The sequence below is a fragment of the Geotrypetes seraphini genome, chromosome 9 (assembly GCF_902459505.1).
Source record: "Geotrypetes seraphini chromosome 9, aGeoSer1.1, whole genome shotgun sequence".
Lineage (NCBI taxonomy): Eukaryota > Metazoa > Chordata > Amphibia > Gymnophiona > Dermophiidae > Geotrypetes > Geotrypetes seraphini.
The window spans coordinates 165,366,242-165,391,846 of record NC_047092.1 but is presented as its reverse complement, the minus strand read 5'-3'; the positions used below and the strand labels follow the sequence as shown (position 1 = coordinate 165,391,846).

Genomic DNA, 25,605 nt, shown 5'->3' with positions numbered 1-25,605 from the left:
AAGGTTTTTATGGTCTTCCTGAAGGTCCATAGTCCATCTAGTGCTCTAATAGATGGGGAGGTTGCTGGGCCATAGTCTGGGTATAAAATGTGAGTAGGAGCATTTGCGGGTTGTTTTGGTGTTGAGGGAGTGACCAGGCATTATGGTCAGTCGTTTCTCTCCTTGGGGATCTCATTGGTCGCTTTGGGAAGTATATTTCTAGTTTAGTTATCATATATTGCGGGGGTCATTTCATGGAAGGTTTTGAAGGCGCATTGTTTTTGAATGGGCAGCCGGTGCATGGATGCTAATGCAGGGGTAACGTGGTTGCAGATGCCAGGAGGCGGATTGCAGCATTTTGAACACTTTGGAGGCGGGAGAGAGATTTGGCTGGCAGGCCCATTAGTAGTGTGTTGCAGTAATCTATGCAGGATAGTACAAAAGCGTACAGTAGTTGTGTGAATTCGGATTCTGAGAAGTATGCACGTATGCATTTTAGCTGGTGGAGGTAGTACACTTCTCCCTCTGTATTCGCGGGGCATGCGGGCAGAACATAGCTGTGAATACTGAAAAACCGCAAATAACTTTTTGCATGTTATTTGCGGTTTTTCGGTAAAATAGACCTGAAAAAGATAATAAAACGTGGATAACCCGACCTGCGATTTGCTCCGTACAATGCTGGGAGCAGCGGTTTCCTTCAAGAAACACTGGGAGCAGCGGTTTTCAATGTGAAATGCCGGGTTCAGTGATGAAAATTAGGGGGCAGAGTCAGCAGCCGAAAAATCGCAAATAAGTGAATCTGCAGATACAGAAACCGCGGACACGGAGGGAGAAGTGTAGAAGGATGATGATACTAGTTTACATACATGATCCGTCAGTGATAAGTTTGAATCGAGAGTTACTCCTAGACTAGACGTTACCCTTGGCCGTAAGGGTGTCTGCACTCCAGGAAAAGGACAGACAGGGATATATTGCAAGGATCTTAGCGGATCCAGAGAAGTTCCGTCTTGAACTCATTTAACTGTAACTTGTTCCCGGTCATCCATTGTGGTTCTGAGAGGGGAGCGATTTTGTGTGACAGCAATAATTTCACCCTGCTTTCAATCAGGAGTCAGTGTGACTCCTTCAGTAGCAGGGTGGCACTTGTCTGTCTCAATTTTCTCAGCATAAATCTTGCTGCTGCGTTTTGTACTATTTGTATTTGCCTAATCATATACTTCGGAATACCCAGTAGGATTGCATTGAAATAGTCAAAGATTGAGAATACTAGGAATATTATTACGTTGGACATTGCTTGATGAGTGAGGTAGGATTTAAGTCCTCTAACCCAGTAGAGTTTGCCAAATACGTTTTTCATGATGCGTTGGATATGTATTTTCTTGTCTAGGTTTGGGTTCAGCCATACTCCTAGGTTTCTCACCTCCTCCTTGGATGATTTTAAGGTATTGCTGTTCAGAGTTAGTTGGTATCCTGGGCTATTTCTTCCCCACTTGTTAATCAGAAGCAGTTCTGGTTTTTCCTTTTAAGCTACTAGTTCATTTGTTTGGATCCACCCAAAGATTTTCTCTAGACCTGTCTTGATCCTCTATTTAGTCTTTGTGTCCTGTTTCTTCAGTGGGATAATCAGTTGGATGTCATTTGCGATTCTGATGAATTTCCCCCGTGTTTGGAGGAAGAAGTTGAGCAACATGGATCTCTGTGGTACCCCTATGTCTGATTCTTTCCAGTTTCTTGTATTCCAAGCCAAGACTTTTCCTTTGAGGCCCAATTCTATGCATCTTGATTTTAGTAGTGTGTGTTGGACTAGGTCGAAGGCTGCTGAGGGGTACAGGAACCTTTGGCTTTGGCCAAGATTGGTGATTAAGCAAGCTTTTAATAAACATTAATATGTGGGCCCTTACTGCCTACAAAATAGGTGGTAGGAGCTCATGCATTAATAGCCATGTGCTAATGGGAAAATTAGTGCATGGCCATTAATAAAAAAACAAACAAAATAAGCAGCTATTTAACCCATGTGGTAAAAATGGCCTTAGCGTGCAGGAATGGCCTGCATAAGCATGCACTAAGGCCACTTTTTCATCACAGCTTGATAAAAGGGCCCCTTTGCCTCAGGAATGCCTACACGAAGAGGATACAAGGGTATTAGCACCCTAGGCAAACCATCAGCCTCACATTCCCCTTTTTTAACTTTCAGGCCCCATCTGCAGCTGCTCTTTTTCACAACCCCCCTCTCCCCCCCCCCCACACACACACACAATAAACGATTCTGCCCAAGGTTATCACCTAGTCCTGTCTACCCATGATATTTCCATATACAGTAAAACCTTGGTTTACGAGCACAGTTTGTTCTGAAAACACGTTTATAGTCCAAAACACTCGTATATCAAAGCAAATTTCCCCAAAAGAAATAATGGAAAATCAGACAATTCATCCCACAACCCCAAAATTTTAATGCAAAATACTGTATGTACTCGTATTGAAAGACCTCGCTTGTTTAGAACAGTCACTACACTCCCGCAGCGTCAGAGAGAGAAGAACCATCGGCTCAGTTGCGATGTGTGTATAATGTATGTACTTGCATTGCAAGACCTTCCTTGTATATGAAGTTAAAATTTAATAAAATGTTTTGCTTGTCTTGCAAAACACTTGCATAGCAAGTTGCTTGCATGCCAAGGTTTTACTGTATACACTTTTTACATAAGATACACAGCCATGCAATTGTATAAAAGGCATTTTCTATGTGTTAAACAGGCTTCACACATGGAAAACCTTCATAAAATTATCCCCTAGTCTATTGCAAAAAAAAAAAAAAGTTTTATTTTTGCCTGGAAGTGACTTTTCTAAACAGCTCTGCTCATTTTTGTGCACTAGTTTAGAAGACGACTTATCACGGGAGGTCGTGAGTAATGATGCATGCTTTAAAAATCAGTCCTCCCATCCTTGTATCTTTCAGCTCAAGGCTTCCAGTTGGTTCCGACAGTATTATAATAGCTGTAAATGAGCTGCTGATGTCACTATGGGAGTGCAGCTTCCTATACGGGACCGCAGTGATGGAAATGGAGGAACAGCGCAGAGATTTTGTGGCTGCAGTTAACATTAAAAGTCAAATTCCCCCTGTCACATTCAAACCATAAAATAGTAGAATTGCTTTTTAAACCAGATGGTGTTTCCAGAATTGCAGCCTCATATGGTGATTGCAGGGTTCATTTACAGCAGCAGCATTTAAAAATTCCCCACCAGTCCTCATTCAATAATGCTATATTTAATGGTTATAAGTGCACATTAAGCAATGGCAAACATGAATATTATTATATCGTTACATATTAATGTGCTACGTGCCTTAAATAAAAGTTAAACAGCGGTACATAATCAAAGTAAGTGAACAGTAAATAATCAGCATCGTAGAATAACAGCAAAACAGGAAAAACTACATAAAAATGTAGACGATGAAGCACAGGTTTTTTCTACCACGAGTCTCGGTTCACTGCCATTCAAGTTTCAAGAGGTGAACAATAATTCCCCGCATCACCAAGGGCTCCTTTTACTTAGCTGTGCTAGCGGTTTTAGCGCGCGCGCTAGACGCTAACACCACCATTGAGCTGCCGTTAGTTTTTGGCACGTAGCGCGGGGTTAGCACGTGCGGCAATGTAGCACGTGCTAAAAACGTTAGCGCACCTTAGTAAAAGGAGCCCCTAGTTTGAGTTTTCATTTTCAGATTTACCGCTTTGTTATATCGAAGAAGTTTTGATCGTCTGCTCGATAATTGAGATGACGCGTATTTCACAGTTTTATTGAGAAAGGCAAGTTGATGATATAATTAGCAAGTGACAGTTTATATGATTAGGGGGGGGGGGGGTTGGGGAAATTCATCAACGGGGCTAAGGCCTGGATTCTCTATGGCGACCTGCTAAAAAGCGGCCGTTGATCGCGTGTCGAGCAAGCCGCGGCGCCCTGTAGAGAATCGTGCCTCGGCAAAAGATAGACACCGGAAACGTAGGCCAGGGTTTTCTGGGCCAAATTTTCCGGCAACTATCTATGCTGCGATTCGCACCAGCCCCGGCGCTTTAGGCCGCCGAATGCCACTTCCGGCATTAGCCGGGCCCTTAGTGGCATTTGGCGGCCTACACACTCTTTCATATCAAGCGGCTCATTACGATAAACATTTCCGTCCACTGCTATTTAGATCCAGCTCCTATGAACATTTTAGAAAACTGTTTAAAACCTTCTTATTTCCAAAATTTCTTATTAGATCTTTTGCATTCTTCCTAACATAATCTTTTGTGAACCGCATTGAACGTATGGCTATGCGGTCTGGAAATTTGTTGTTATGTTATGTTACAGCACCTATGTAGGCATGATTCCGGCATGTATTATTTAGACACTAGTGGGTGCTTTAATGGTGCCCTTTGTTGACGTTTTAAACAGCGTTCGTTACTTAATTTAGACACCGTTAGGGCGCCTACTGGCGCCTAAATATAGATGCCATTTCTAGAATTTCCCCCTCAGTGATTTAGCATGCACTAAATGCTAGGACACCCGTTATATTCCTATGGGCATCTTAGTATTTACTGCGTACTAAATCACTTTGCACCTCTTGATGAATTCCCCCTATAAGAGTGGTCTTTTCTATGTTTTGCATTTTATTTTGTGATAGTCTATTTGTAACCCATCTGGAACTTTAGGAAAGACAGGATATAATTTATTTTTTTTTTTTTAAATAAAGAAGATATCACCCATGCTCATTACATAGGCCTAACTCAGCAGTTCTCAACCCAGCCCTCAGGACACACCTATTCATTCGGGTTTGCAGGATAGCCACAATAAATACGTATGAGATGAATTTGCATGTGCAACGGTCATTCTTTTCTGATCTATCTCATGTGTATTCATTGTGAGTATCCTGAAAACCTGACTGGCTGGAGGTGTCCTGAGAAAGTGCAGTTACTTACCTGTAACGTAGGTTCTTTGTGGACAGGATGAGTCAGCCACGATATGTGGCTGACTCATCCTGCTCGTCCTAGGAGAACCACTGCTCTATTTGAACAGAAAACTCCCGATGTGAGTCCCACTGCTCTCCCACTGTGCATCTTTAAGCCCCTTCCCAATGTAGTAGATGTGGGAAGCTGGTTCTGCTGTATCTGCAATGAGAGTAGAGAAGGTGGCAGGAGCCAGTCTACTGCTGCCACTCTGTGCCATCTCTCTGCAGGCACAGCACTTCCAGGGCCAATGATTTCCCCGGACATGTCCTCCTTTTGAGGACACGTCTGGGGGTCCGGATGGCTTTTCAAAACCCAGCACTTTGTCCGGGTTTTGAAAAGCTGTGTTGGGCAGGAAGGGAGTCCGCGCCTGCGCAGCCATCACGTGATGACATCACGGGCATGCGCGGACTTCCTTCCTGCCCGACAAGAGCAGATGGCGGGGGGGGGGGGCTAGGGAGGGCTTGGGGGTTGGACGTAACTAGGCGGGCCTTTGGGCGGGGCTAAGGGGGTCCGGATTTTCCAAAAGGAAAATCTGGCAACCCTAGGTGAGGCCTAAGGGTGAAATTGGGCAGACTAAGGCCTAATCTAAGGAAATATTTCCTTAAAGAAGGCAGTAATGGATGCTTGGAATGGCCTCCCAGTTGAGATAGTAGAGGGTAGAGACAACAACTGTACCTGGATTCAAGAAAATATGCGGCAAGTAATGAGAGGGAGGAAGAAGGAGAAGGGGTAAAACGCGGACCTCACGGACCTGACGGACCTCGCGGATCTAAACCCGCACGTCCTTAAAAATCTGAGGTCCGTGCCACTTTTAGTTAAGTTTCTGGCTCTGACAGACCTCGGTGACAATTTAGCGCTGACGGATCCATCTCAGCATAGGGAGGGGAAAGTATTAGGATCCGTCAGCGCTACAATGTCACCGAGGTCTGTCAGATCCGATTTCCTGGGGCTGCAGGAAACCAGTTTAAAGGATTCGTTTTAGAGCCGCTCCAGTACTAGTCTCTGGCTCCGACAGACCTCGGTGACATTTTAGCGCTGATGGATCCTAATACTTTTCCCTCCCTATGCTGAGATGGATCCGTCAGCGCTAAATTATCACCGAGGTCTGTCAGAGCCAGAAACTTAACCTCAAGCGGCACGGACCTCAAGATTTTTAAGGACGTGCGGGTTTAGATCCGTGAGGTCCGTCAGGTCCGCGTTTTACATCTTCCCAGGAAGGAGTTGTAGAGTTTGGTAGCTGGGGTGGATAGGCAGACAGGATAAGCTGAACACTCCTTGGGCCTGATTCTATAAACAGTGCCTAATGGCACCTAACGCCTAAGTAAACCAACCCAAAGGATGAAAACTGTGGAATCGATGATCTTGATGCAATAGTTTATTAAAAAAAGTCTTCACAATAAAGGGTGCAGGTCAATAAAACAATCCAATAATACACAGTAAAGATGTTGTGGTGTGGACCCGACACGGTCCGTGTTTCGGTCAATAAGACCTTCTTCTGCGGTTCTATCTGATGTAACCACAAAATTTAGTATGCTGATAAGCATTCGGAGTACTGTGTAAGTGAGAGCGTTGTACAACCAATGCAGGACGTGCAGGCTATTCTGCACGGTGGTCAAACGCTAGGCGCCGTTTACAGAATCATGCCTAGCGGTGCTTAAGCAGGCTTAGGCATCCTAATGGTAGACACCATTACATTAGGTCAGAGCTTTCCTGGCCTAATTTACTGGAAGCGACACCTAAGTCATACCATGCCTATTCTCCTCCTCTACAATTAGGGCGACAAGCCAGTGCAAGAAGTTGCTGCAGAAGTGCATTGTTCAACTGTAGGTTAGGGTTTGGCAACGAACAGCAGAAGTCGCCCCTGAAGAAGATCAGTACGACTGGAATGCTAAAGTACAAGCAAGCGTTAGCGTTGGGAGTGGTTCAAACTCTTGTCAGCGCTGAAACTGGTGTCAACCTCCAAAGATAAGTGTTGCCATTGCGAGTCAAGAAGGAGATTAGGTAATGAAGGGCTTAGGCTGAAATTCAAATATAGAGAATGACACGGTGACAAAATTCATCACCGTTCCCGTCCCCGCGGATAACCGCAGGAAATAATCCCAAGTCATTTTCTAGTGTCTATTTCAACCTCGGTCCTTCTACACCAGTATTCTTCAAAGCAAAGCTTGCGGGTCAGTGGTTGTGGCCATTCATACTCTGATTCTTATGTGAGCCAAGGATAATGAAGCCATTGTGACATCACTGATGTGATTGGCTCTTAGGCACTGGTGGAATGAGGCATTATGACATCACAATATCTGCTCTGGATACCAGAGACTGTCATTCTGTAGTGTCTGTTTCAACCTCAGTCCTTCTACACCAGCATTCTTCAAAGCAAAGCTTGCGGGTCAGTGGTTGTGGCCATTCATACTCTGATTCTTCCCTCTCTCCTTAAAGAATGACATGAAGATGGTTTCCCACGGTTATCCGCGGGGACGGGAACGGTGATGAATTTTGTCACCGTGTCATTCTCTAAATTTCAAAACTAAGGGTGGAGTATATATGATTAGAGCTGAGATCCCAGAACGGGAATCTGAAATAACATATGTTATAAGAGATCCTATGATCTGAGTATTGTATGCACTATGATATATGTTTATGTTGATTTAAGATTTGATCTACCGCTCCTGCATTTTACTGACCTAAGTGGTTTACAAAGTATCAAACTAAAATGAAATTAGGTACTTGAGAAAAACGGCCCGATCTGTCCCGAAGGCTCACAATCTAGCTAAAGTACCTGATAAACTAAAGGCTCCTTTTACTAAGCTGCGATAGTGGTGATTAGTGCACGCTGATTTGCCCCGTGCGCTAGACCTTAATGCCAGCATTGAGCTGGCATTAGTTCTAGCCACATAGCGCGAGTTTAGCGCGCTAAAATCCTGTGTGCGCTAAAAAATGCTATCGCAGCATAGTAAAAGGAGCCCTAAAAATAAGTAATAACAACATATAATACATTTCCAAGATCAAAAATCAAAGAAATATAAAATTAAAAATAAAAATAAAATAAAACAAATTTAAGACATAGAAAAGTCTCTGAAGCGGTGTCAGGTCAAAAGTGCGCCGGGACAAAGGCGCGCACAGACAATTGAGCGCAGCGCGGAGGCGCGTGCCAAAGAAAATTACTGTTTTTAGGAGCTCCAACAGGGGGGCGTGGGGGGAAACCCCCCCACTTTACTTAATACAGATCGTGCCGCGTTGTGGGGGGTTTGGAGGATTGTAATCCCCCACATTTTACTGAAAACTTCACTTTTTCCCTGTTTTTAGGGAAAAAGTTAAGTTTCCAGTAAAATGTGGGGGGTTACAACCCCCCAAGCCCCCCACAACGCCGCCGTGATCTGTATTAAGTAAAGTGGGGGGGTCTCCCCAACAAAACCCCCCGTCGGAGCCCCTAAAAACAGTAATTTTCTTCGGCGCGCGCCTCCGTCTTGCGCTCAGTTGTCGGCGCGCGCCTTTGTCTTCCGTGATTATTTCTATGAACCCTCTGAAGCAGCCTGATAGCAAACAGTCATATTTTAGGGCAGGTCTTAATACAACTCCTGGCACAGCCCACTTCACGGATCCGTCACTGGCAGAGCTTGAGAGCATCAAAGAAATGAACATTTCTAAACCATATCCACTAAAACTGTTATATGAAATAAATAAATCCAAATCAACACAAATCAGTACAAAATAATACAAATTAAGGCAGATTGCGGTCCCCATTCCATGATTCAATTCTGGAGAGCCATTTGAAAAAAATGTGCTTTTAGATGTCTCTTAAAATTTTGGAAATGGTTCTTCCTTCCTTAACTCTACTGGTAAATTGTTCCACAATATTGGAACTAAGGGCTCCTTTTACTAAGCTGCGATAGCGGTTTTAACGCATGCTTAGCGCGCGCTGAATTGCCATGCACGCTAGACCTTAACGCCAGCACTGAGCGCGGGTTTAGCGCACGCCAAAATCCTGCGTGCGCTAAAAATGCTATCGCAGCTTAGTAAAAGGAGCCCTAAGTAGAAAAATGCACCTAGTTAGTCGATCACATTTCCAAAGAAAATTTTTTGGGACTGAATTAAAATCATGAAAATTATAGATAATAGATGTCTTCATTGATGCATGAGTCAGGTTAATTGTTTGATATGGCGAATTTTGCCCTTACTACTATATTGATTGAGTATTCGCCTCCCCCAACCATGTCTACTTTCCAGGTAGGGCTTCGCTGTGCTGGTATGTGTCTCAACTTAGATATAGCTAGGTGCCACACAGAATTCTGCATGCAACTTTAATTAAACATTTTTTTTTTTTTAATGTAAAATTATTTTTTTTTTCAGTTCAAAAAATTTTTATTGGTTTTGTCTACTACTTCTTGTCTGTCCTTTTCCAGTGACATCCAGTATGGACTACCAAAATTATTGTTACTCTCATGGCTCTTCGCTATGTTTTTCTAGAGCATATGGATGTAAAATTATTTTTTAATAGTGTGGCCAATTACCACACCAATTATACTAATTAAGAAAAATTAAGTCGCATGTAGATTTCGTCTAGACTGATAAGGGTACTTAGGGCTCCTTTTACGAAGGTGCACTAAAGAAATTAGTGCACTCAGGAAATTACTGCGCGCTATACCGCGTGGTATGCTTCTAGAATATCACCGGCTCAATGCTGACGTTAAGGCCTAGCGTGCGTGGCAATTTAGCGCGTGCTATTCCACGCGTTAAGGCCCTAACGCACCTTACTAAAAGGAGCCCTTAGTGGCACCTAGCTTAAGTACCGTTTATAGAATTCCCCCTATTATCTCCATTATTTTTCTCTTTGTTTACAGAGAATGATTACCTGTGTTTCTAAAGTACTTTCCTTATATATTTGTGCAAAGGATTGTGGGTGCAGTATAGAGAGACATAGAAGCATATCTTTCTTTATAGATAAATAATAATAATAATAACTTTATTTTTCTATACCGCCATTGTCTTGCGACTTCTAGGCGGTTTACAAAGAAGAATAGCTGTACAATCAGCGAATTACAGTATATAATTAGATAAGAGGTCACTGGGCGGTCAGTGATTACAAGGTGCAAGGTGGTTAGAAGAAAATAGGAAGCAATGAACAGTTGCAATGCATGAAATGAAATAATATATATATTACATAGACACAAATTGAAAGTTTTTATTCAGAAAATCCCATTAAGCATATTTAATCTATTTATGAGAATACTCCAATTCTTCATACCTTTTTTTTTAACTGTAATATCTATAAATTGACTAGTCAGGGACGGATCCTATGAGAAACCCAGAAAACACAGAATCGGTGCTTTCATTTGCAATCAGTCCATTTTCATAGGCGTTTAATATCTGAAGCCAAACTTTGTCATCTTCGTTAAGATGAATGAGAGTAGATCCAGACGCCTGACATATCTGGTGTTCACTTTGCCCAGTCAAGGTCTGCAGTATTATTTTTCCGTTATGGAAAAGTGCAACTCTCAGTGATTTACTAGAGACACTCAGGTGGTAACTGAAAAAGTAGACGCCTGCAATGTTGGCTGTAAATATGCCCGATTTGCTGTTATAGACTTTGTTTCCATTTAAAAAATGTTTTTCAAATCTCAACGGTGATCCTGGTGGGGGAAAGCTTCTTTGCCTTAGCAAACCAACAGAGAAGGCAGTGTCCTCATGTTCAGTGCAGTCACATGTTTGTCCCCTCTCACCTTTTTGTCCAGGAATTCCAGGAGCCCCAGGATGCCCATTCCTTCCTGGGAGCCCCGGATCACCTTTAGAACCTCTGGATCCATATGGACCAGGAGGTCCTGCAGCCCCCTTAGGTCCAATCTCCCCTAATTTGCCCATTTCACCTTCATGACCTTTAGATCCTTTCTGTCCAGTGTTCCCTTTTAGACCCGTTTCACCCTTTGGACCTGGCTTTCCACTTGTTCCTTTGTCTCCCTTAAGCCCCGGAAGACCTACGGAGCCCATGTATCCAATCTCTCCCTTATCTCCTCTTTCACCCTTCACACAGAATGGGCATGAACTTCCTGGTTCTCCCTTCTGGCCAGGAAGCTCTGGATTACCTTTGAATCCCTGATCACCCTTCCCTCCTTTACTTCCAAGTCCTCCTTTTGGTCCGTCAGTTCCTTCAATTACTCTCTTCCCAGATTCACCTGTATAAAGAGAACAAGAGTTATGACAGGATCCACTTTAAAACATATCAAATTAAAGTAGAAAATGAAATGCAACACGAAACATTATTTTTCAAAGACCTGCCTACTCAATTTACATTTAGAAGACAGCTTTCAAACAACGTGCCTGCCTGTAATGTCAGTAGGTACTTGTCACAAGCAAATTTTAAATCAATTTTTAAAGGTAAAATGGGGCAGGCAGTTGGCATTAGACTCTGTCTTATGATCAGAGACGGCTTTGGAAATTGTCCTGTTACGATAGACCTATAACTCTAAGGACCCCTTTTACAAAGCCACAGTAGCGATTCCCGCATCAATGCCAATGGTTAACCTGCACATGCAGCCTGTATTTTTGTATAGTTTAAAAGCAACAACCGAGTGTTGAGCGGGATTTTTTTTTTCAGCGCTGAAGTTTTAGGTGCCATATATAGAGTAGAATTTATTCATGAGGGACTACATGTAAACCCACACAAAACAGCTGGATTTTCAAACACTGGATACCCACATAATTGCATCAAAATATCAAGTAATTAGGTGGCTAAATACCTAGGCATATCTTCATTCATTTCATAATAAGGGTGTAATATTATGTGTGCTATCAGTATGCCAGTTCCACATGTACTTTCTGAATAAGTAAGTTAAGCATGTAGATTATAAGAACATAAGAATTGCCGCTGCGGTGTCGGACCAGTGGTCCATCGTGCCCAGCAGTCCACTCACGCAGCGGCCCTCTGGTCAAAGACCAGCGCCCTAACTGAGACTAGCCCTACCTGCATACGTTCTGGTTCAGCAGGAACTTGTCTAACTTTGTCTTGAATCCCTGGAGGGTGTTTTCCCCTATAACAGCCCCTGGAAGAGCATTCCAGTTTTCTACCACTCTCTGGATGAAGAAGAACTTCCTTATGTTCATACAGAATCTATCCCCTTTCAACTTTAAGAAGTGCCCTCTCGTTCTCCCCACCTTGGAGAGGGTGAACAACCTGTCCTTATCTACCCAGTTTATTCCCTTCAGTACCTTGAATGTTTCGATCATGTCCCCTCTCAATCTCCTCTGTTTGAGGGAGAAGAGGCCCAGTTTCTCTAATCTTTCACTGTATGGCAACTCCTCCAGCCCCTTAACCATCTACCCAGACTGTTTCTGTTTTATGGAGCCACATTATGGACATTATCAACTTGCTAAGTTTTAGACAGTTGCACCTACATGCAAAACTCTTCGTATTATACATGTGAGCCCTAAACTTTTGAAAATGTATTCCTGAAGAGTCAATGTACTCAGGGGAGGGGGGTAAGGGAGGCAAACAGGGTAACTGCCCTGGACCCCACAGTTCTGGTGGACCCCATGGGCTGGGATGTCCGTCCCTTCTCCCCACCTCATTCCAAAATGCTAAAGGGTCGCTGGCATGGCACCAGTTCTCTAGCAATGCTTGCAGATTCCTCGGCATGGTTCCCCTGCCGTGGTCCACCCTACTCTGATGCAACTTTCTGTTTCCTCTTGAGCAGACCGTGATAAGGGAACCATGACGAGGAATCCGCACACAGCAGTAGATCAAGGTGAGATGCAAGGATGGGAGATTTGTTCATTTACTGGGTTGGAAAGCATGTGTGATGTCAGTGGGAGAGCCAAGGCCGGCGCGGGCATTAGGCTGTGGAGACGCTACGTGCGCCGGCAAAGAGGTACAGGAGGAGGGAAGGTGCACACATAGCAAGAGTAGCAGGGACGGAGCAGGGTCAGAGGATGGGGAGCGCCACTTCCCCGGGCACCTCCTACCCCCGCTATGCCACTGCTGATGACCCTCATCCTATAGTCTCTCAATACATCGGTCTTTGGAAGTATAACACCTCTGAAAATAATAAGAATAATTTATAAAGTCATAGATCTAGATTTTCAGAAGGCATAGAAACATAGAAATAGACGGCAGATAAGGGCCCACGGCCCATCTAGTCTGCCCACCTTAATGTCCCTCCCCTACCTTTGCCCTGTGAATAGATCCCATGTGCCGATCCCATTTTGCCTTAAAATCAGGCACGCTGCTGGCCTCAATCACCTGTAGTGGAAGACTATTCCAGCGATCAACCACTCTTTCAGTGAAAAAGAATTTCCTGGTGTCACCTCGTAGTTTCCCGCCCCTGATTTTCAACGGATGCCCTCTTGTTGTCGTGGGACCCTTGAAAAAGAAGATATCTTCCTCCGCCTCGATGCGGCCCGTAAGATACTTGAACGTCTCGATCATGTCCCCCCTCTCTCTGCGCTCCTCGAGCGAGTATAGCTGTCATTTGTCAAGCCGTTTTTCGTATGGTAGATCCTTGAGTCCCGAGACCATCCGGGTGGCCATTCTTTGCACCGACTCCAGTCTCAGCACATCCTTGCGATAATGCGGCCTCCAGAATTGCACACAGTATTCCAGGTGGGGCCTCACCATGGATCTATACAATGGCATAATGACTTCCGCCTTACGACTGACGAAACCCCTTCGTATGCAGCCCATGATTTGTCTTGCCTTGGACTTGCCTTGCCTTGTCTTGCATTCGACATGGTTCCGCATGAACATCTACTTCAAAAAAATGCGAGCCATGGAATCGAGGGTGATATACTCACGTGGATTAAAAACTGGTTGGCAGATAGGAAATAGAGAGTGGGGGTGAATGAACAATACTCGGAGTGGAAAAGGGTCACGAGTGGAGTGTCGCAGGGTTCGGTGCTCTGGCCTGCGCTCTTCAACATATTTATAAATGACCTAGAAATTGGCACGACGAGCGAGATGGTTAAATTTGCGCACGATACAAAGTTATTCAGAGTAGTGAGGACACAGAAGGATTGCAAAGACCTACAAAGAGACATAAATACGCTCGAGGAATGGGCTGCGAAATGGCAAATGAGGTTCAACGTGGAAAAGTGCAAGGTGATGCATGTTGGTAACAAAAATCATATGCACGAATACAGGATGTCCAGTGCTATACTCGGAGAGAGCCCCCAGGAAAAAGACTTGGGAGTACTTGTAGACAAGTCAATGAAACCGTCCACGCAATCTGATTAAGAAGAGGATCACAAACAGATCTGAAAAGGTTATCATGCCGTTATATCAGGGACATAGTACTACTTGAAAGGGTCCAGAGAAGAGCAACAAAAATGGTTAAGGGACTGGGAGAGTTGCTGTACGAGAGGCTAGAGAAACTGGGCCTCTTTGGGGACATGATCAAAACATTCAAGGAATTGACTTAGTAGAGAAAGAGAGATTTCCTCTTCAAGGTGAAGAGAATGAGAGGGCACTAGCTTAAAGTTAAAAGGGAAAAGATTCCTTATGAATGTAAGGAAGTCCTTCTTCACCCAGAGTGGTAGAAATCTGGAACGCTCTTCCGGAGGCTGTTATAGAGGAACGCACCCTTCAGGAATTCAAGACAAGTTTGGATATGTTCCTACTGGAACAGAACATACGCAAGTAAGGCTAGACACAAATAGGGCACTGGTCTTTGACCTAAGGGCCACCGCATGAGTGGACTGCTGGGCACGATGGACCACTGATCTGACCCAGCAGCGGCAAATCTTATGTTCTTATATAGTTATCACGTATAGGCACAAAAGAATGAGCGTACATACAAGCACAGGTACAGCTGAAGATCTGGTGTAAATCTTACCCCCTCTTTTACAAAGGTGCGCCGTGCTTTTTAGCGTGCACTAAATATCAATGCGTGCTAAACACGCACCAAACGCAAACGCGTGCATGTTATCCTAGCACGCTTTTGTAAAAGAGTCCCTTAGTGCCTACTTTCTATAAGCATGGATAGAAATTAAGAGATTTTAATAATGTGTGCATAACTACAGACTCTTCCCACATTCCACCAAATTCTGAAACTTATACACATACTTTCAGTTCAGTAGATACTTTAGAATAAGGTTACCATATGGCTTCAGGAAAAGGAGCCCCCCGATTTTTATCACACAAAAATCCCTATTGTAAGGTGGAGAAATAGCCTCAGACTTAGAGCGCGTATACCATCTTACAATAGGGATTTATGTGTGATAAAAATCGGGGTTCTTTTGGTAGTTATTCAGTGGAATAGTATAATTACTAATTTGTTTATAGTGTTGAATCCATTGAGAGTGAACTGAATTGGTGATTCAGAAAAAGGAGGACAGATTGAGACATCCGGATTTTACTTGCATTGCTTTCAATGGAGCCAAAAAGACCTACAACGCATTCCGAAAATCAATTAAAACTACTCTATTCGACAAATTCATTACCTAAACAGATGACCTTCTCTCATTATGTTAATTCCCCGCTGCAAACCCTGATGTAATCTCTCCGGTCACTCCAATATCTCATGTATTCCTTCCCCATGTAACTCTAATTTCTTACGTAACATTTCTCTTCATGCATTCTGGAATTCGCTGATTGTCCAGCCTTCTTTCAATGTAAACCGCCTAGAAGTTATTTGACTATGGCGGTATAGAAAAATAAAGTTATCTATTTATATTTATTATTTATGTCTCAATCCGTCCTCTTCTTTTCTGAAGCTACATGGTAACCCTACTTTAGGAAACCACTAACCCCCCTCATTCTGTATGCAACCCCATCTATGGAGTATAATTTGTGTGTTTTAAGCAGACTAACAGATTTGATCTGTGTGATTTTCCTGTCAGTATTTGATGATGTCATGTTTCTGAGACACAGCAGACTGTCAGTGAATGTATGAGATTGTCTTCTGCGTGGCAACTAAGGCTGTGAAAAAGAGGAGGAGTTTTCAGAGGAGGCAATTATCAGAGGGAGTCCGTCAGAATGAGTAGATCACAGATGACATAGGGGTGAAGGAATAAGTAATAAGCAGTGGATTTGCCCAAGCCATTACCTATGGATTTCTCTTTTAGGAAATTATCCAAGCCTTTTTTAAATCCCGCTCAGCTAACTGATTTCACCACATTCTCCAGCAACGAATTCCAGTTTAATTACACGTTGTGTGCAAAAATATTTTTTCCAGTTTGTGCTCCAGTTAGTGCTCAGAGTGAAGTAGAACGGGTACAAGTGGATCAAGTTTTCACTCCATCAAAAATTACAAAGACTATGGGGCACTCAGGGAAATACTTTTAAAATCAATAGGAGGAAATTTTTTTTCACTCAGAGAATTGTTTAAGTTCTGGAACGCAGTGTCAGAGGTTGTGGTAAGAGCAGATAGCGTAGCTGGTTTTAAGAAAGACTTGGACAATTTCCTGGAGGAAATGTCCCATAGTCTGTCATTGAGACAGGCATAGGGGAAGTCACTGCTTGCCCTGGAATGGTAGCATGGAATGTTGCTACTTTTAGGGGGGGGGGTTCCAGGTACTAGTGACCTGGATTGGTCACCATGAGGACGGGCTACTAGGCTTGATCTGACCCAGTAAGGTTATTATTATGTTCATATATTCTTATAACTTTTAACACCATTTGTAAACGTCGGTTCCCAAAGAACCGTCTCTATGTAGAAATATAGAAACATAGAAGATGACGGCAGAAAAGGGCTACAGCCCATCAAGTCTGCCCACTCTGCTTACCCACCCCCTGTCTATGCCCTAATGACCTAATTTCCTTATCTTGACCCTCGTAGGGATCCCACATGGGTATCCCATTTATTCTTAAAGTCTGGCACGCTGTCTGCCTCGATCACCTGCACTGGAAGCTTGTTCCAATGATCAACCACTCTCTCTGTGAAGAAATACTTTCTGGTGTCGCCATGAAATTTTCCGCCCCTGAGTTTGAGCGGGTGCCCTCTTGTGGCCGAGGGTCCCTTGAGAAAGAAAATATCATCTTCCACTTCGACACGTCCCGTGAGGTACTTAAATGTTTCGATCATGTCTCCCCTCTCCCTACGTCTCTCGAGAGTGTAGAGCTGCAATTTGCTCAGTCTCTCTTCGTACGAGAGACCCTTGAGCCCCGAGATCATCCTGGTGGCCGTCCGCTGAACCAATTCAATTCTGCGCATATCTTTACTGTAATGTGGCCTCCAGAATTCCACAGAGTTCTCCAGATGAGGTCTCACCATGGCCCTGTACAACGGCATTATGACTTCAGGTTTTCGGCTGACGAAACTTCTATTGATACAACCCAATATCTGCCTTGCCTTAGATGAAGCCTTCTCCACTTGATTGGCAGTTTTCATGTCTGCACTGATGATTACTCCTAAACAGGCTAAGTTTTTTTACAGTTTTTGTTTGCGGTTTTATTTGATACCTTATCCATTTGGGACCCCTGATGAAGGCGTGTTAACCGAAACACGGACCGTGTCGGGTCCATTGGTTTGTTTTAAGGTGATAAACATTAACCGCACTCATAGTTGTGTTGTAATAGATTTAGCCTGCATTCTTGTACGTTTGTCTGCAGTTTTTCTTCATTTTACCTTGTGTTTTGCTTAAGGTTGGGGAGGCCTCACCGGGGGCTCCTGTCTACCCTCCCCTCCCCCCCTCCCAAAACAGAGACAGACACCAGGGTTAACTTTCCGCTAAGGAGTTTAATTATTTATGGCCGCAGCATGGTTATAACACAATAACATTGACCATAATCATATTTATGTTCATAAATAACATGATTAATATGATCACATTGGAATAACCATAACTTGTAAACATACCAAACTTGAATTCAACTTAACTTCTACTAGCCTCGCCCTCGGGGGAGGGGGTCTACCACACTACCAAGCGGGGCCCAAACTGGGGGTCCATTAGCACTGCATATAAGTAGGCACCGCCGTTCAAGCGAATGCTCTACTCCCACTTGGCCCGAGCCGCCGTCCAAGCGTCCCGGGCCCCGATGGCTGTCTCCCCTAATCGCCGTCCAAGCGATTGGGGGTAGCGAGGTTCCATCCTCTGCTTGCCCCTCCATCCAAGAGGGGTCTCTCATTCATGAGGGGGTAGGAGCCCTCACTCTAGAGCGGCCAATCCTATCCCCCTCCCAACTCTTCCCCCTCCCCGCTTGTGTTGGGTTCCCCCCCCCCTTTTCTTAAGCCCTATCCTTGCCATCTTCCTCAAGTTTGGGCATGGGTGGGCGGGAGTTTGCTCTCCCCGGCGCGCTGCAAAAGGAATGGCTGCGCCGGGAGAATCCTTTTTTAAAGTTTTCACTCCCCCCGCTGCCCCTCCCCTCTGCCTATCCCTGCCTGGCCCCTTTTTTCCCATCCTGCCACCGTCCCCCCCCCCCGGAGCCCTCCCACCTTATGCTTGCCCTCCGCTAATTGCTTCCAGGCTTTTTAAGGTTGGGGAGGCCTCACCGGGGGCTCCTGTCTACCCTCCCCTCCCCCCCTCCCAAAACAGAGACAGTTTGCTCTCCCCGGCGCGCCGCAAAAAGAATGGCTGTGCCGGGAGAGTCCTTTTTAAAAGTTTTCGCTCCTCCTACTGCCCCTCCCCTCTGCCTATCCCTGCCTGGCCCCTTTTTTCCCAACCTGCCTCCGTCCCCCCCGGAGCGCCCCCCCCCCCCCCACCTTATGCCTGCCCTCTGTTAATCGCTCCCGGGCTTCTTTCTGCAGACATTCTTTTATTGTTTGTGTTGCCTATTTGCCTAACTGTCTGTACCAGGATTTACACCTGGTTCCAGTTGGTCTAAGTCTTCATGTCCAAAGTTGGGCACAGAATTCAGTGGCCAATGCTAATCTATAAAGAGCGTTCAGCCCAGAGCATCTTTTATTTATTCATTCTATTTTCTATACCATTCTCCCAGGGGAGCTCAGAATGGTTTACATGAATTTATTCAGTTGCTCAAGCATTTTTTTCCCTGTCTGGGTGGGCTCACAATTTATCTAACGTAGCTGGGGCAATGGGGGGATTAAGTTCGACTCTTATCAAGGTTCAGATCAATGTGTCTGTTTAAACGTAAGATTGCTGAAAATGGTTTAAAAATCCACAATTGTATTTAAAAGTCACCGCTATCTCAGGTTTATTATTTGCCAGCAAAACCACAAAATCAGCAGCAAGGAATTGCTCCTAAGAACATAAGAACATAAGAAGTTGCCTCCGCTGAGGCAGACCAGAGGTCCATCTCGCCCAGGGTCCGCTCTCGCGGCGGCCCATCAGGCCCACTGCCTGAACAGTGGTCTCTGACTAATTTTACAAATTACCTCTAATCCTATCCCTCTAACCCAGGGGTGTCAAAGTCCCTCCTCGAGGGCCGCAATCCAGACGGGTTTTCAGGATTTCCCCAATGAATATGCATGAGATCTATTAGCATACAATGAAAGCAGTGCATGCAAATAGATCTTATGCATATTAATTTGGGGAAATCCTGAAAACCCGACTGGATTTCGGCCCTCGAGGAGGGACTTTGACACTCCTGCTCTAACCTTACCTCTACTCCTATCTGTACCCCTCAATCCCTTTGTCCTCCAGGTACCTGTCCAGACCCTCTTTGAAGCCCTGTAGCGTGCTTCTGCTTATCACATCCTCCGGTAACGCGTTCCATGTATCCACCACCCTCTGGGTGAAAAAGAACTTCCTGGCGTTTGTTCTAAACCTTTCCCCTCTCAATTTCTCTGAGTGCCCCCTTGTACTTGTGGTTCCCCATAATTTGAAAAATCTGTCCCTGTCCACTTTTTCTATGCCCTTCATGATCTTGAAGGTTTCTATCATGTCTCCTCTGAGTCGTCGCTTTTCCAGCGAGAAAAGCCCCAGCTTTTTCAGTCTGTCAGTGTATGAGAGGTCCCCCATACCCTGACAGACTGAAAAAGCTGGGACTTTTCTCGCTGGAAAAGCGACGACTCAGAGGAGACATGATAGAAATCTTCAAGATCATGAAGGGCATAGAAAAAGTGGACAGGGACAGATTTTTCAAATTATGGGGAACCACAAGTACAGAATTGCTTGAGTTGTCTGATAGAGAATTAGTTACACTTGCTACACTGTTATTGACGGCAGCAACGGCACCGGATAAAAATTGGCTTATGAAAAATTTCTTTAAGCAAAAGGATTTTTTATGTTTAAAAGTACAAATGTATCCGGATTTGGCCAGGAATACCCAAAAACGTAGGAAAGAATTCTTGTTGTTCAAACCTGGGGTTCTGGCCTTAGGGGCGACATTTTATTTACGTCATCCTTGTAAGTGTGTGGTGCATTATTCTTCTCAAAAGTATGTATTTTTTGAACCTGCTCAGTTAACAACTTTTCTATCACTGTCGCGACTGGAGAAGGGAAAAGGTAAGATCTAAAAAGCCCAATATTAGAGATTGTAATGAGGTGACTATTTCAACTTGATCTCAGCCAAGTCAGCCTTTGTATTCTTTATTAATTTTTCTTGATTCCGTTAAGTTAAATCTTGGAACCCATTAATTGGGGACTAGAGCTTAGTTTAAGCATTCATTGTTTCTTTATATAATCAATTTTCAAAGTATTATCTTATGCTTAAAGCTTTCTGTACAAGTTTATACTTGATTGTTTTAATATGAAAATGATAAATAAATATAAAAATAAAATAAAAGTCATCATTATTAAAAAAAGGAAGAAAGAAAGAATCAAGACATGCAGATCCAAACGTAATTTCTGTTTACTGACATCAAACACGTTTGCTTCCATTGGAAACTTAGATCAACCTATGTCACTTTTACTTACTAATAGCCCTGTTAGAACAAGTCTCACCATGGAACTGGATTGAGGCTAAAATCCTTTCTGTTACAGAAAGGGATCAGTTGCAGATAATTAAGGAAGGCAAAGCATTAGCAGGTAAGATTACCTGAATCTCCTCTTTCACCTTGGACTCCCTTTTGTCCTTCAGGCCCTGGAGTGTTACAAAAGCACTGCTTCTCTGTTGTCCTGTTCTTCGGCGTATCGAAGAAAGAAGCGAAAAGATGATCAGATGCCGCGCCTTTGTCCGCATCACGTGATGGCACAAGGACGCCATTGATGCTCTCATGTTGTAAAATTCCATCGGCCACAATGAAAGCGCTCTCAGTGTCCGGGGTGGTGAATAATTCCACAGCCGGCGGCGGTTTGAGGCCGGCGGTGGACTTCGGCTCTTGTAGGTCGACGTTGTTTTCCATCCCATCTGCTACATTGTTAAAACGAAAGGTCGCTGGTAATGTCGCAGAGGTCTGGGAAGTCTCTTGAATCCCACCACCTGTGGCAGGATCAGTTTCCGTCGTTCCCTGCGCTAAGTCAAGAGGAACAGTGGATGCTTGTTTAAGATCTTCCGTTTCCATACCATTAAGCGTATCCATTGTGAATGCCGGGTTGGAAGTCAGGCTAAAGAGAGCTGTTGATTTTACTATACAGCTGGTGCTGAGCAAAACCAGTATCAGTAGTTCGGAGGACATCCCTGCAAGGTACAAAAGCCAGAGGTAAAGTAAGAGTTGCAGATATGATGGGAAACTTCAGATTCTAGGCTGCATAACATTATCGGCTGGCGGTTGTACGTTACTGAAAACGTACCTGTCATTTAAACATACAGCTCTATGGAGCCCTTTCATTAAAATGCATTAAGTTCCATATTGTTAGCTGCCCTGAATCAAATACGATGAGAATGAGATTTAGGGCTCCTTTTACAAAGGTGCCCTAGCGTTTTTAGCGCGCGCTAGCTGAAAAACTACCACCTGCTCAAGAGGAGGCGGTAGCAGCTAGCACGTGCGGAATAGCATGCGCGCTAAAGAACGTAAGAACATAAGAAACGCCTTCACCAGATCAGACCGAGGTCCATCTAGTCCGGTGCTCCGCACACGCGGCGGCCCATTTAGGTACTCCTTTTTGGAGACCCGACTTTACCGTATCCCTCAATATGATATGCAAGAAGGTGTGCGTCCAACCTGCGCGTGTATCCCAGTACAGTAGTCTCCGCCACAACACAGCGAGTGGTGGGTGCTTGGAACGCACTCCCGGAGGAGGTTGTGGCGGAGACTACTGTACTGGGATTCAAGCGCAGGTTGGATGCACACCTTCTTGCATATCATACTGAGGGATACGGTAAAGTCGGGTCTCCAAAAAGGAGTACCTAAATGGGCCGCCGCGTGTGCGGAGCGCCAGACTAGATGGACCTCGGTCTGATCCGGTGAAGGCGTTTCTTATGTTCTTATGTTCTTTAGCGTGCATGCTATTCCGCACATTAAGGCCCTAACGCACCTTCGTAAAAGGAGCCAGGCTGGTGCTGCTGTGCAGGATTTTGTGGGTTAACCACAGCAATGCAGAATAGCAAGAAACAAACAAACAAAAAAAAGGCAATCCAAGCGATGAGAACCCAAAAAACTGTGGCTGAGGATGTTCTAAAAGATGATTTATTTATCACTCTTCACCATAAAACAAATAGAAATGCAAATATAATAGTCCACCTATGTTGCTCCTCTGGGAACGGGGTTGCCTGAAGCCATCATTGCAGCTGCCTGTTCAAGAATTGGCCAGAGAGTTTTGCGCATCGATATTTCAAAGACACATATACTGTTTTTTTTAGTCTACGTTTTTTATCTGAGACTTTAATATCCAACTGGGCCCCTTAGGAAGGCGTGTTCGCCGAAACACGGACCGTGTAGGGCAGGGGTGTCAAAGTCCCTCCACGAGGGCCGCCATCCAGTCGGGTTTTCAGAATTTCCCCAATGAATATGCATGAGATCTATTTGCGTGCACTGCTTTCATTGTATGCGAATAGATCTCATGCATATTCATTGGGGAAATCCTGTAAACCCGACTGGATGGCGGCCCTCGAGGAGGGACTTTGACACCCCTGGTGTAGGGTCTGGCAGGACCAACATATTGTGAAGTGATAAATAAATTGTCTTTTAGAACATCCTCGTCCACAGTTTCTTGTTCTCATTTGCAGAATTTTGTACCATTTTCTTCTATTTAGGATCCTGTTTTGAGTTTACTCCTTGTTAAGTTTTCGTTTCAAATCAAGGACCACATATCAATCTTACTAGACATACCATAAACCATTACAGAAAAAAAAAAATCCCAAATGACAGCTCAACAGGTGGTATTTAAATGTCACTTCCAAAATTCACAAGAGCATTAGAAATTAGAATGACTGGCATGGGGGTACTCCACGACCGAGTTGAGAAATACTGCTCTAAGACCTAGATGAGTTTGTTCTATTTAAAAATATGTAGAAAAGTGGAACCAAAACTGGGATTCAGTACAACACTCAAAATGTATCAAATAAATGAAACTCAGACCCGGATTCCTCTAAAATCGCTGTTAAAATCCTATGAGTCTGGTAAATGCCCGATTTGAAAATGGAGATTGATATTCAAATAATTTCACGGGCCTCGGCTGGATGCAAAGCAAAGCATTGGATGACCCATTTCAGGAGTTTGAGTTCACCCCAGCTGATGTTTACAGAGAACTGTCAAGACTCAAGGTGAACAAAGCCATGGAACCGGACAATCTGCACCCAAGAGTGCTCAGAGAGCTATGCGATGTTTTGGCGGAACCGTTAGCCATGCTCTTCAATCTCTCCTTAAGTACGGGGAGGGTCCCCCTGGACTGGAAAGCTGCCAATGTTGTTCCTCTGCACAAAAAGGGTTGCAGAACGGAGGCTGCGAATTACAGACCAGTAAGTCTCACATCAATAGTGTGTAAACTCATGGAAACTCTACTTAAAGGGAAATTAGACACGATATTGGATGAGGGGAATCTGAGGGATCCCTGTCAACATGGATTCACTAGGGGCAGGTCATGCCAGTCCAATCTCATCAGCTTCTTTGATTGCGTGACAGGAAAGCTAGACTCGGGAGAGTCTCTGGACATAGTATACTTGGATTTCAGTAAAGCGTTTGACAGTGTCCCACACCGTAGACTATTAAACAAGATGAAATCGATGGGGTTAGGTGAGAAACTAACTGCATGGGTCAACGATTGGCTAAATGGAAGACTTCAGAGAGTGGTGGTCAATGGCGTACGAAATTTGTATGCACAATTTTTTGTGCTTTTTATAGAATTAGAGAGTATGTGTGCATCTGTGATAACTAGGCATAAATACTTGATCCAGTGGCTTAGTAAGCAGGGGGGGAGGGTCCGCCCCCAGTGTCGTCTTAGTGGGGGCGCCGGCATCCATCCTCCTGTCTGCTTCCTGCTCCTTCCCTTCCTTCTTACCACTTTAATTTTCCCGGCGTGAGCAGTATCACGAACTTGCTACTCACGTCAGCGTCAGCGCTCTCTTAGAAAGTGACATCGGAGGGAGAGCCAACACCACGCAGACGGCAAGTCTGTAATGCTGCCCGTGCCAGGAAAGTTAAAGAGGTATAGGAGCAGGGCAGGGAGAAAGGAGCCATTAACCCTTGTTACACCACTGGCTTGATCCCAACTTTTAAGAGCAAATAAGGAAAATAGATAACTATGTTTGTAGAGTACGTTCCCACCAAACACCCTGTTTTAGAATTGCCTTCTTTATGACCAGATCACTTTTGCACAGCAACAGGTAAAGACCAGAAAAATTCAACCAAAGGGTTTTTTAGGAGTTTAAGGGAAACTCCAAGTATCTCAATACTCCCAGCTTCAAGTTTGCCAAAATTCAGCTCAAGGTTTCCATCTAGTGACCTGCGGTTGGGTAACACTCCTTTAGACATTTTTATACTTTCTGTTTTTTTATAATGTTTATTGGAAATGCAGTCAATACATCCAAAGCTCATGCTTACATTACAAACAAAGTCAGGAAGCACTAACAATACAATTCTAAATGGCAGAAATGCATTGACATTTCATCCATTCCTACTGAACTCTGAATCATTAACTTACAGAGCACCCTGGTCAAGGAGAGAATAAAATTCAGATTGTAATATTTGCTATTATTCTATTTTTCGCTCTATAAGATGCACCTGACCATAAGACGCACCCACCTGTAGAGGAGGAAAAACCAAGAAAAAAAAAAATTCTGAACCAAATGGTGTGCCCTGTATCCTGTTGCCTCTCTGGTGGTCTAGTGGTAGGCCGGGACAGGGTAAAGGGCACGTCTAGTGGTGAGCACTTCTAATAGTAGGCCCGTGTAGTGGCAGCCAGCCAGCCCCAAGGCAGCCCCCTTTTTTATTTATTTATTTATTTATTTATTTTTTTGCATCCTGGCTCCCAGCGCACTTTCCACGCTCCTGCCTTGGTTCCCCACTCTCTTTCTGCAACGGCACAGCAGTGCACAAGGCAGGTGTGCGCTTTTTCCATGCCTGCCTGGTCCCGCGCTGCACTCCAAATGGCTGCCGTGAGTTCTTGTGGGACTCGCAATAACCGACGGCAACTATTCAGATTGCAACGCAAGACCAGGCAGGCATACAAAAAGTGCACGCCTGCCTCGTGCACCGCTCTGCCACTGCCAGAAGAGAGGCAGGAGCACGGAAAGCGTGCTGGGAGCCGGAATGAAAAAAAAAAAAAAGATGCAAGGTTTTGTTTTTTAATATTCGCTCCTTAAGATGCAACCTTATTTCCACCCCCTTTTTGGGGGTGGAAAAGTGTGTCTTATGGAGTGAAAGATACAGTAGTTTCCGCTGCATATTTGGTTATATTCTTGAAAATCAATCGTCTGTTCCCAGAACTGCTAGATTTGATAATT

General features: G+C 44.3%; 1 protein-coding gene across 1 annotated transcript in view; it reads right to left on the bottom strand.

The window, feature by feature from the left end:
• Nucleotides 1-25,605, bottom strand: part of OTOL1 (otolin 1) — a 70,298-nt gene that overhangs the window by 28,988 nt on the left and 15,705 nt on the right. The window contains exons 3-4 of the mRNA XM_033957783.1: nucleotides 20,821-21,402; nucleotides 10,234-11,125 (exon numbers count right to left, since the gene is read on the bottom strand). Of these exons, the coding sequence (XP_033813674.1) occupies nucleotides 10,234-11,125; nucleotides 20,821-21,400 (1,472 nt within the window). The 5' untranslated portion in view covers nucleotides 21,401-21,402. The remainder of the gene's footprint in view (nucleotides 1-10,233; nucleotides 11,126-20,820; nucleotides 21,403-25,605) is intronic.